The 12982-nt window shown below is 46.8% G+C and overlaps 1 protein-coding gene across 1 annotated transcript; it reads right to left on the reverse strand.

Annotated features, from left to right (window-relative positions):
• Positions 1–2482: 2482 nt before the first annotated feature.
• LOC112851235 (uncharacterized) lies at positions 2483–12156 on the reverse strand. Its single transcript, XM_086688444.1, has 3 exons — positions 11320–12156; positions 11087–11213; positions 2483–7828 (listed from the first exon to the last, which is right to left on the reverse strand). The coding sequence occupies exons 1-3, from the start codon at positions 11467–11469 to the stop codon at positions 5592–5594; spliced, it is 2514 nt and encodes an 837-aa protein (XP_086544570.1). The 5' UTR covers positions 11470–12156; the 3' UTR covers positions 2483–5591.
• Between the last annotated feature and the right edge of the window lie 826 nt (positions 12157–12982).

Below are 12982 nucleotides of genomic sequence, written 5' to 3' on the forward strand. Positions count from 1 at the left end.
ATATGCAAGAGACAAGTGTTCCATGGAAAGGAATATGAGCTTTATTCAAGAGGGTGATCACCTAAGGAAGGTGGGGCTGTTGTACAAAGGCCAAATCCAAGGTCTGTGTGTAGCCCAGGGTTGTTTTTTTTTTTTTAATTTTTTTTTTTCAACGTTTATTTATTTTTGGGACAGAGAGAGACAGAGCATGAACGGGGGAGGGGCAGAGAGAGAGGGAGACACAGAATCGGAAACAGGCTCCAGGCTCCGAGCCATCAGCCCAGAGCCCGACGCGGGGCTCGAACTCACGGACCGCGAGATCGTGACCTGGCTGAAGTCGGACGCTTAACCGACTGCGCCACCCAGGCGCCCCGCCCAGGGGTTTTTAATGGAGTTTAGAGACGTTAATCGTAAAGGGAGTACAGTGGTCCATAAGTTTCTTGACTGCATGCAGACTCAATAGTCACAGCTATAGATGTTTTCACAGTGCTGGAAGGTTGTCAAGGGGGTCTGATGACTTAATGCTAGGGGTCAGGTTTGTTTTGTGACATGCAGAAGTGCTAAATTCTTTCCATGAGACAACGCCGGATCTTTGGATACACAGAAAAAGCTTAATCAATCATGTGGGCTAAAGGTGTTTGTTAAATTTTCACAATTACTAGGTTGGCTGGAGGGCCCAAGGTAGATTTCCCATACATCCTGTTTTATTAGTACTGAAAGAGGAACTCAGCTGCCCCCGTTTTGACCCCAAACTTTCTCATTGGGTTCTTTGAGCTTGTCTCTTGGCTAAGGAAGACCTTGATGGCAAGCATTCCCAGATGAGAACCAAAACGACCCCTTCAAGCAATAAAGAGTGCCCTGAACAGCAAGACCCCACTCATGAGTGACTCCATGACAATGATCTACTTGACTCACTGCCTCCCTGCATGTACACACCCACCTTTGCTGACATTTTTCTTATATAAACCTAGAAGTGTTTTCACCACTTTGGAATCAGTCTTTGAGAGTTTAGTCCACTGTGTTCCCTATGTTAGCCTCCCTGAAAGAGATTCCTTTCCTGTTTCACCCCCACTCGTTTCTCTGCCTTGGGATTTTGTCAACGCTGAGCAGCCAAACCTAGTCCACTTGGGACCCCCAGGCTTGATGCTCTTACATCCCTGTACCCCACAGTACAACAAACTCATAATTTGTTGACCAACCTGCGCCTGAGGTGTTTTCCCTTAACATAATCTTGGACAACCTAATCCAATGAGTTTAGCCCAGATGTCACACCCTGTCGCCCTGAGGAGCTGCCAGAGTGGTCACAATTGTACACATGGAAAGGAATCAAGAACTCACCTGTGGACTGGGCTGTGTCCCTCAGGCGCCTCCCGGGTCAAGAATGGCCAGGGCTCAGGGCAATGCATTGCATTAAGGATCGACAGTGGGACCTTGAACTCCACAGGACATACGGGGACTCAACCCAGCAGGTCCTTCCAAAGTCACCTCCGGGGGGTGCCATTTTCCTCCCCTGTCCCTGTGCCACTCCTGACCTGCGACCCAGCACCTTTTTCTCCCTGCAGGCCCCTTCCTGGCTGATGCTCTGAGATGACACCACCATCACGCGTGGGTCCAAGGAAAAAAGGTCTCAGCGGGTTCCTACACTAAGGCCGCTGACCTCTCCTTCTGGGAGTGTCGCCCTCCTCTGCCTGGCCCACTGGCTCCCAGTCCTCCCTGGAGAGGGGGAAGCCAGAAATGGCCGCAGTGCCCCGGCCAGCAGTCTTCCCCTGAGTGGGAGGGCTGGTAAGGCAACCTAGATTCAGGGTGAGATGCACCAAAGGCATTCATCTTTGGGGAATGCACTCAACTATTACAGAAAGAAAGAGTTACATCACATGGAGGTGATCACTAGAGGGTGAGAAATCCTTCCAAGGTACTGGGTGGGATCCGAGGAAGCAATCTGAACCCAGCGGGTTTGCCCGACAACCTGGTCACCACTAAGGTGAGGCCAGCCATATTTTCACTCACCCATCAGGGTGTTTAGGGAGGTCCCTCCCCTCTGGCCAATCAGGATTAACATCTTCTCCTGAGGCTTGTGCAGACCTGCAGCTGGCTCACAGCACCCCCACCTCCACCCCCACCCCAGCTCCTGTCCGCCTGGGATTGTAAAGTCTCCTGCACACGCCAAAGTTTAGTCTTCCACCAAACACCCAAGTGGAATTTTTCAGCGCCTTCTCCCAGCATATCCCGCTCTCATGATGGGAGAATTTACACTTGGGAAATTGGCAAGCACTACAAAGCAGGGCTGCAGTTTTGTATTTCTGAATGCCTGGATGTAAGAAAGTGAAGACATAATGGTAAGAATGCACACTAAACTTACACATGTATGGTGTTCTGGGCCGTCACGTGTGCAGGACACAAAAGCAGCTGAGTGAAAATAGTGAAGAAATAGCCTAACACTGTTACTATGACTCCATACAGCAAAATGTCACACCATTTAAGAATGAGGAAAATTTGAATACAAACCATTGTTGTATGCGTTTCTTATTTGTAAATGAAAATGGAAATAGCCATAACTCATCGGAAAGATAATGGGCAAACGATATGAACAGAAATTGTACCAAAGGAGATAGACAGGTGGTAAATAAACACACGAAAAAATACTCAAAATCAACACCCCTAGGAAATGCAATGGCAACAGCACTACACACTTATGAAATGGGCTGACATTACAGACTGGCACTATCAAGTAGTGGCAGGGACTGGAGGCACTGGAACTCTCGTACATGCTGGTGGGAATGCAGAACTGAAGTTTAGATCACATTTTGGCAGTTTCTTAAAAATATTAGCACTAACCTACCTGTGACGGGCATTGCGCTTTGAGTCTCACCACAAGAGAAAGGAAACCTCTATCCACATAGAGAACGGTAATGAAAATTTTGAGAGAGCACTTTGTTTACAAACACCAAAACTCTAAGTAACCCAAATGGTCCAAACAGATGAATGAGTAAATAGTGGTATACTTCCAGAGAAGAAAATAGTAGTATTGCCTGGAAGGGACGTATACGCAAAATGACCTCCAAACCTTAAGCAAGGGAAAAGGTTGAGAAGTCCAGCTTGAGGAGAAATGGTTTATTTACGGACTCAGGGACAGAAGCGTGACTTTGGCACCCATAAGAGGAGTCGGTCCCTGCACCACCAACGCCAGGACGACCAGTTTTTACAGCCAAGGAGGCTGGGGAGTACCTGGGAGACTACTTGGGAGGTGAATGTTTCAGAACAAGCATCTGCCACAGGCACAGCTGGTACCAACAACAATGCTGGCTAGGTGTGTCAAAAAAGCTACCACCCTGGACTTGAAACCACCCTTGTCCCCTATCCTTTTCCTCTTGCACACAATGGCCTTGAGATGTAAACACCAGAGAGGATATGAGACTTCAGATACAATGAGCTCTGTAGCACAGGATACATATGTCTGATAGTGAAGAATTTCTGTGCACACCGATCCTGCCCAGCCAGTCACTAGAACATCTGTGGATACATGTTTGTAAGAGATACACTCCACTAAGTGGCTGATGTCTCCTCTATTCCCTCATTACCCTATCTTCTAGATTACCAATTACAGTTCCCTTGCCCCTGTGGTGTAACACACGAATAGTGTGCGTCAGGCCACATGGCTCCTTTGAAGCATTTGGGGTAGATATTCCACTCAACAGTGCCTGGCAGTATGTGGTATCAGCTGTGGACAAGCAAAATATTCATGTCGTCTCCACAACCACTGGAGATGGTTTCATAACCACTGGAGATGCTTCCTCTTCAGGGTGCCCTCTGAGCACAGGAAAATTGCCGGCATCCACACAGAATCCAGATATAGAACACAGGGGACTGTATTAGCTAGAACTGCCATAATAATGTACCACATGGGTGATTTGACATCGGAAATTTACTTGCCCACAAATCTGGAATCTAGAAACTGGACATAAATCAGCAGGGTTAGTTTCTTCTCAGGCCTCTGTCCTTGGAGAGAGATGGAGATGGCTTGGAGATGGGGATTTCCCTGTCTTCAAATGGTCATTCTTCTGGTCCTCTATCCTCAGCTACTATTCTTATAAGGACACCAGTCATACTAAAAGTCCATCCTAATAACCTCATTTCAACTTCATTATATCTTTAAACATCCTGTGTTTCACTATAGTCCCATTCTGACATACTGGGGGCCAAAACTTCAACATAGGTATTTTGGATTCACAATTCAGCCCATAAGAAAGGTAGTGGATCATAATGCAAATTCACACCCAAGCTGGAGAGTGCACACGTACATATTATTTATTTGCAATTATCCTCTCCAGGACACAGCAAGCTTGGGATGCAATGAAATCTGTTCAGTCCTTACTGCTGGAAGAGCCAAATTCTGCTTTCAAATAACCCATTAGAATACAACACCTAAGACTAAAGTAATTAAACAAAAAAGGCATTTATTAATGCATAAACCAGAGCAAAATGTGGCAGCAAATACCTGTGTTGGGACTTGGATGCTGCACAGATTTATCACAAGCATCACAAGACCAACAATATCCTAAGACATTTACTCTTTATCTGCAAGACACTATCCAAATCTCAGATCAGGTACTGTGGATAAACACTGCATCACATCCATGTCCTAACTTAGAAGGGAATGTGAAGTTCCAATTACCCATAATGTCCATCACCAATGACAATGCGCAGGGGTAACATGCTTAAGCATGTAGGCGGTGATTGATACACATTAGGGGGACCTGTCAGGTATCAAAGTGGAGTCATTTGTTATAGAAACTGGCAGTGACTTCAATCTAGCAATGACTCCGGACACATCAGAAGCACAACACAGCTCCTCAAGTTTTCCCAAATAGCTGGAACTTAGGGTAAGTCACTCCACTGCGGACATTCAAGTGAACAAGGTTTGTTCCAGCTAAGTGGCTGCTTCACAAAGGCACTCCTCCACTGTGATTACACTACTCAAGGAAATACCACCTGCTCTGCTACCTTAATGCCCTTTGGCAGTGTGAACTCTAAGTGTGCAATGAAGACAGAGGACTGGCAAAAGGAATTGTGTCATTCCCCTCACTCATGAGGCCTTACCCAGGGTAATTTCTGATTTTTATGAAACTGTATCCTTCGCCAAAAGATTGCCCACATTCTTCACATGTCTTAGCTCAGGCTGCTCTAACAAAGTACCACAAACTAGGTGACTTGCAAACAACAGAAACTTCTTTCTGGAGGCTGGATAGCCAACCTAACATTCCCTATAGGGTCCGGTTCCATGTCTGGTGAGGAGCAACTTCCTGATTTATAGATGATCTTCTCAAAAGGGTCCTCACATGGTACACAGAGGAAGCAAGCTCTCTTAGAACTGGTATGAAGACAATAAACCCATTCATGAGGGCTCCATCCACACTCATGACCCATTCTGATTCAAATTACCTCCCAAAGACATCATCTGCTAATCCTGAATAGAGGATAGGAAGAGAAATACAACTTCTAGTGAACATAAACAATTCATAATTGATCACTCAGAAGGGCTTCATCTACTATACTTTCTGTTGTTGAGTGAGACTGGAGCTTTGGCTGAAAGACTGCCCACATTCACAGCACTCCTAAGGCCTTTCTCCAGTGTGAACTCTTTGGTGGTAACTAAGAGCAGGATGACTGATAAAAGATTTCCCACATACAGTGCACTCATAAGGCCTTTCTCCTGTGTGAATTCTCTGGTGTTGAATGAATGTTGCCTTCCACTTAAAAGATTTCCCACATTCATTACACTTATAAGGCCTTTCACCCGAATGAACCTTTATGTGTACATTGAGGCTATTTCTTCGGAGAAAGGACTTGCCACATTCACTGCACTCATACGGTCTTTCTCCAGTATGAACTCTCTGGTGAGCACGAAGGACAGAACTAGCTGTAAAAGATTTCCCACATTCATTGCACTCATAAGGTCTTGCTCCAGTGTGAACTCTTTGGTGAGATCTGAGGGAAGAACTACAAGCAAAAGATTTCCCACACTCATTACACTCATAAGGCCTTATTCCAAGGTGACTTTGTCGATGATACTGGAGGGCGTGGCTACGACTAAAAGATTTCCCACATTTACTACACAAATAAGGCTTTTCTCCTGTGTGAATTCTCTGGTGTTCAATGAGTTTGGACTTACACTTAAAAGATTTCCCACATTCATTACACTCATAAGGCCTTTCACCTGAGTGAACCTTTATGTGTACATTCAGGTTAGTTCTTCGGGGAAAGGACTTGCCACATTCCCTGCATTCATAAGGCTTTTCTCCAGTATGAACTCTCTGGTGGTAACGGAGGACAGAACTAGTGGTAAAAGTTTTCCCACATTCACTGCATTCATAAGGCCTTTCTCCTGTGTGAACCCTCTGGTGATTATGGAGGACAGAGCTAGCAGTAAAGGATTTCCCACATTCACTGCACTCATAAGGCCTTTCTCCGGTGTGAACTCTCTGGTGAGAACGAAGGACAAAACTAGTGGTAAAAGATTTCCCACATTCACTGCACTCATAAGGCCTTTCTCCTGTGTGAATTCTTTGGTGTTGAATGAATGAAGACTTACACTTCAAAGATTTTCCACATTCATTACATTCGTATGGCCTCTCACTTGAGTGAACCTTTATGTGTACATTGAGGTTATTTCTTCGGTGAAAGGACTTGCCACATTCACTGCACTCATAAGGCCTCTCCCCAGTGTGAACTCTGTGATGATAATGGAGGTCAGACCTAGAGAAAAATGATTTACCACATTCACTGCACTCATAAGGCTTTTCTCCAGTGTGAACACTCTGGTGAGAACGGAAGCCAGTACTGGAGATAAAAGACTTCCCACATTCACTGCACTCATAAGGTCTTTCCCCTGTGTGAGATCTCTGATGATAACTGAGAGCAGAGATAGAGGTAAAACGTTTTGCACAGTCACCACAATTATAAGGCCTTTCTAAGGTTTGAACAGAACGTGTAATCAACATTTGGCGATGGCTAAAAGATTTTGCACATCCACTGCAAACATGATTACTTTCTCCACTATGCCATCTCTGGGGATGAATAAGTACTGATTTGTGGCTTAAGGATTTCCCACATTTGTTGCACGTGTATTGCCTAGACCCAGTGTGAGTCTTTCCGTACAGACTGTGAGCTGACCTTCGTCTAAGGGATTTTTCACCTTCGCCAAACTCATGATGTCCTTGTGCAGTATGGAATGTCTGGTGGATAGTGTATAAAGATTTTTGCCTGAATGTTTTCCCACATTCACTGCACACAAAACATGGACTTCCAGGTTGGACACCCTGATCCTGAACATGTGTATATTTGGGACCAAAAGCTTCCTTGCATTCTCCCCGAGTGTAATGACCTTTACTGCTCTGCAAAGTTGCCCTGCACTGGCTGATTGTGTTTGGCTTCTCTCCAGTATGAATGGCGTCCTGCTGCAGACGCACCAAGCCAGGCAGGAAGTCCTTCTGAACCTCTGTACAGGTAAAGGGCTTTCCTGAATCATGGAGTCCATATCCTTTCACAAAAGTGGCCGTGTCCACACTACTTCTGAATGGTTTCTCTCCCGTGTGCTGCTCCGGCTGCTGCTGAAAGTTTACGATGAAGTAAAATCGTTGTGCGCATGCCCCACACCTCAACAGTTTCTGGCTGCTTAGTTTTCCCTGGTGCTCAGCCAAGCGGAAAATGTCTCTCAAGACCGGACCGCACATCTCACAGGGGTGGGTCTTCCGGGAAGACAGAGCTGCCTTGGGCGTGCTGGCCTGTGACACACCTACAGAAACGCTCTGTTCAAGGGGTGCCTCCGCATCTTCTGCTCCACAGCAGCAACCTGAACGCAAAGAAACTCTCATGAAATACGTGGTGACTACAGTGAGGGGTAAGCCCGTCACACATATGCACCTGTCTCGTGTAGGCATGAGTTGAGTTGATGCTATTCCAGACACGGGAGTTGGAATTCAGGTGAAGGAGTGCCTGCTCTGCGTTACTGGGCCCCTAAGGTCAATGCACTGTGGACAGCTCATTGGAAGGACAGAAAACCAGGGTTTGATGGAAGGAAGAGAGCCAGGGTCTACAACTTGTTTCTCTGCCCACAGCATTGGCAAGGTTCTTTTCTGCTACTGACACCTGGCTGAGTAGGAGGCTGCTGAAAAATCCAATCAAAAGAAATCTGTGGCTGTTCAAGGTCACATTAAGGATACATGAACATTTCTGGCAAATGGGCGAAGGTGAATGTTGGACTACCCAGGAAGAGCAGTGAGAGAAATGGGTAAGATGTGGAGGCCTGAGAAACAGCAATTACCCCTGTGCTGGAAGTCACAGGACTACCAAAGGAATAGAACCCACAAGTACACAAACTGTCAACAGTGAAGAAGGAAAGACAGGAACGAGGTATGGCCATTGGCATGGCACCAAACTCTAGTTGAACAAAGGTACCTAGTGTGATCTGAACAACGTCCTGATATCACACCTTCCCCAGCTGCCATTCACCAGAAAAAGGCCCCGGTGAGCCCACCTGGTCATGTCTGGATCAGGTCCATTGTATGATACAGTCCATGTATGGACTCTTCCCTGTAAGCTCCAGGTGAGCAACTACAGGGCACAGGGAGGCTAGAAATACTGAAGAAAATTGGTCACGCTGGATGGCCACGACCGTCCCAGAGCTACTCAGCACACAACAGACTCAGAAAGGCATCCTATGTGACTGACGTTGGCAGGATGGTAGAATACGGGATTCCAGCCTTCACCAAAAAAAATCAATTCAACAGCTATTCATGAATCATAGTAGCCTCAGAGGGCTCAAGAGTCCAATCAAGACTGACTAATACACAGTGAAGCTTAAAAGAGAACACAAGCACACAGAAAGGATGGCTGGAGACAATATTAGCAGAGACATGGGGGGATGGGTAGAAAACAGGGGCTGGGGAATCTCTGTCAGCCACCAGGTGGGTGCTACTGAGGTCCCTGCTCAGCAGGGACTCCTACTGCCTGCTCCACAGAGGACACTGGCACCCCTGCCACTGGGTCTCCTAAAACAGGAAGCAAAGAAATCTTGAAAACAAAAATCAAAACTGAAGGCAGCCCATTTCTGGTTTCAAACAACATTACAAAGCTGTATAATCAAAAAAATAGGACACTGACATAAATGGAATAAAGAGACCAGAAATAAATATATACAAGCAACTAGTATTTGAAAATTTCCCCAAGAATATACACTAGGGAATGAACAATCTCTTCAATGCTGTTTTGAAATCTGAATATCCAAAAGAACAAACAAGGAAACTTGACCCACATCTCACAGCACTCATGGAGATGAACTTGAAATTGATTCAAAACTTCAACTTAAGACCTCAAACCCTAAAACTTCAAAAGCATATACTCCAAAAGGAAAAAAAAAACCACACAGGACTATATCTAATTGAAAAGTTGTAGCAGAACCGTAGACAGAGAAGAAAGTGAAGATAGATACACATAACCAACAGGCAATCAAGGCACTGATCATCAGTAAATGCAAATAAAAAATCACAAATATCACCTCCTACTTGTTAAAATGGCTATGACCAAAAAGATAAGAGGTAACACGTTGGTGAGGATGTGCACAACATAGAACCCTTGAACACTGTTGCTGGGTGTGAATCAGGGAAGACATTATGGAAAATATTACGGAGGCCTCTCCAAAACTTTAAATTTTTTTTTTTTTTTTTCAACGTTTATTTATTTTTGGGACAGAGAGAGACAGAGCATGAACGGGGGAGGGGCAGAGAGAGAGGGAGACACAGAATCGGAAACAGGCTCCAGGCTCTGAGCCATCAGCCCAGAGCCTGACGCGGGGCTCGAACTCACGGACCGCGAGATCGTGACCTGGCTGAAGTCGGACGCTTAACCGACTGCGCCACCCAGGCGCCCCTACCTCTCCAAAACTTTAAACAGAACTACCATATAGCCCACCATTGCCATCTCTATATATGTATCCAAAGAAAAGAAAATCAGTATCCACACAGTGTCTGTGCATACACATCCACTACAGTATCATTCAGAAAAATCAATATACGGAAACATGAATAGGTGTGTGTGAGAAGATACAGTCAGAAACATTTAGTACACATATATGTAGTAATAATTGGTGATAAAAAAGAAAGGAAAATGGACACTTGCCACCACATGGATGAAATGGAAGACAGTACCCAAAGTGAAATAAGCCACAAAGCAAAAGAGAAGTGCTGCACGGTATTTCTTACTCAAACTAATAAAGATAGAAACTAGAATTCCAAAGGCTAAGGACTGGGAAAAATGGAAATGCTGGGAATGGATACACAATTTCATTTATAAGATGAATGTGAGGATCTAAGAGACAGCATGTTGACTACACTTGTGAATACTGTACTGTACACTTACAATTTGCTGAGAGAGTAGATATTAAGCTTTCTCATCACTAACCAAAGAAAAGGTAATTATGTCAAGTAATTGTTATGTTGATTACCTTCATCTTGGTAAAAACTTCATAAAGTGTAAGTGTATCAAACTATAATGTAATAATACACTTTCAATAACATAATTTTATTTGTCAGTTGTACCTTAACAAAGGTGAAGGGAGTAGGGGGAGGTAGGAATACAGATGTAAACACTATAAAAGCACCACACTGGATAGTCTTGAGAAGTGGCCAGAGTCCACTTAAGTATGACCAAGCCAATGTGTGCAATTTCTGGCAAAGGCAGGCACAAGTACTGGCTTCGAGAGGAAGAGATCAAAACCCAGGCCACAGAAATGGCAGTGATCTGAACAAACAGACCCAGCAAGGGAGAGAGCAAGCAAGGTGCAATCAATAATCCTCAAGGCATGACTACTGACCTTGAATCTTACACTATGAAGGTTCGGCACAGAGAGCACTGGAACGGCAGGGGAGAGAAAAGGACACACCAACAACCCAGCCTTAGCAACAAATGCAACCACCACGGAAGCTGGGGGAGCAAGCAGGGCCCACAGTCCACACCCAAGAGGTACAAAGCATCCCCTAGGGAATGGGCAGTTGGGGGCTAAAGCGGGAATACAGAGCCCAGTCCAGGTCACTGGGGAGGGGGAGGGCCTTACCCAGGGAGGATATAAGTGTAAAGTTCTCCAGCATCACATCATAGTACAGCCGTCTCTGAGCCTCATCAAGAAGTCTCCATTCCTTCCAGGAGAAGTAGATGGCAATGTCCTCAAAGGTCACACCACCCTGTCATGAAACGGACAGATGGCACCATGAACATTCTCTCTCGGGGAACCCACAATCTAAACCCTGACACATACACCCCATTCTCCCCAGCCACCCCAGCTCCTACCTCAGAATAAATACCAGGTCCTGGTGTCATTAATGCCACCGTCTCCTCACCATCCCACCAATCACTGTGCTCGGTCCTCAGCAATAACAGGCAGGGGGTGCATACATGCAATCTGCGGGGGCCAATCTGGGTTGGCCCCCCAAGCGCCATCCTTTCTGCCTGGAAATTCCCGTGGAGTCTCCCCGAATGTGCCCTCAAACACAGACAATTATGGACCCACCTCGACCAGTCAGTCTCCAATCCCAGGGCCCTGAGACCCTAAGCTCACACTCACACTCCCTCTCCAAGTGAACATGACCCTGTAGTCTGCATCTCCCTCACACCTTCAGACCCCACAGTTGCGCCCCCACAGCTTCCTGCCCCACAACAAAGGATGCCCCTTGACTCACACTGGTACCTGTCACATGACACCCAAAGGATGTGTGACAAATCCAAACAGGTTCCACTACAACCCCAGCACTCTCATGGATCCCACCAGAGGGAAAGCCTCAAGTGCGGCCGAGAAGTCCCCCTCGCCTGCCGGGGATCCTGGCTTCAGGGACACACACCCACAGCCACGTGGCCGTTTCAGATACTCCCAGTCCCTCTAATACTTCTGTGCTGCCCATGCTGTCCCTCCAACAGTCACAACCCTCCACTCTGCACTGAACCTTTGTGAAAAGCCCAGCCCTAAAGGTCTCCCTGCCAGGCACAGAGACGCACAAGTGACCACACTGGCCCCACACCTTATCCATCAGCAAGACTGTGAAACGGCCCGGACACCAGAAAAGCGCACCACAAAGTTCTGGTGAAGCCCTACACCACTGAATAAAGGGCAGCCCCAGACTCCCTGTCACCTTGCCGCAATTACTCTAGGTGTCCTCAGCCATCTCTTGTCCCATCATGCCATGGAAGCCTTACCCACCCATCCATCTGCCACATCTTTCTCTCTCCTTCGCCTGTGCCCGCACTGCCCAGCAGCCCCAACCAGGCGCTGAGCCAGGGGACCACTCTTCAGCACACCTCACTAAGGCCCTCCGACCCACTAATAGCATTGCCCCCCTAGTCTGCACCCCCTCCTCAATGTGATCCAAACCTCCGCCGGGGCCACACAACTGCCCTCACTTTTCAAAGTTTCCATCCTGAAACCTGCCCCGGTTTCCCGGGTTTTCCTGTCCCGCTGCCCACTGGATGACGTCACTCACGCCTCTCTGAACATCTAAGACTTAACGACGTCCGAGCAACTTGGGAGATCTCCAAGGACAATCAACCTACTGCCATCTTCCGTCCAGCTGATGGGAGCGTCCACCCCTTCCGCTGCTAGGACCGCTGAAAGTTAATAACGGGAAACCTCACTAAAAGGGAGTCGGGAGGACGCAGCTGGGGGAGCTCTCACGCACTACCGCCATGATCAGTGCAGACCCGACAGGACGACACACTTGAACTTGGGGACTGGGAAACTACCTCCTCTACTAGCCCAGAGGGGAAAAGGCAGGCTTTGGGGACCACCCCACCCACAGCTCAGCCAATGGGAAGCCACTATACTTTCAATTCCCAGTTTACTCTCAGGGACTTGTAGATTTTAACAGCCTTCCCAACTTAGCCCCTCTCCCTTTAAAAAAGCCTACCTCTCTCGTGTCCTCCAGACTGGCCTACTGTTGAGCCTCAGCTTGCCTGTTCCAGA

The sequence above is a fragment of the Puma concolor genome, chromosome E2 (assembly GCF_028749965.1).
Source record: "Puma concolor isolate L17-30 chromosome E2, mPumCon1.1.hap2, whole genome shotgun sequence".
In the NCBI taxonomy this organism is placed as follows: Eukaryota; Metazoa; Chordata; class Mammalia; order Carnivora; family Felidae; genus Puma; species Puma concolor.

Coding starts and splice junctions, on each gene's coding strand:
- LOC112851235 (XM_086688444.1), bottom strand. CDS start 11,469: ATGGCGCTTGGGGGGCCAACCCAGATTGGCCCCCGCAGATTGCATGTA. Junction 11,214..11,319: donor GACCTGGTATTTATTCTGAG/GTAGGAGCTGGG, acceptor GTTTCATGACAG/GGTGGTGTGACCTTTGAGGA. Junction 7,829..11,086: donor TACACTTATATCCTCCCTGG/GTAAGGCCCTCC, acceptor CTTTGCGTTCAG/GTTGCTGCTGTGGAGCAGAA.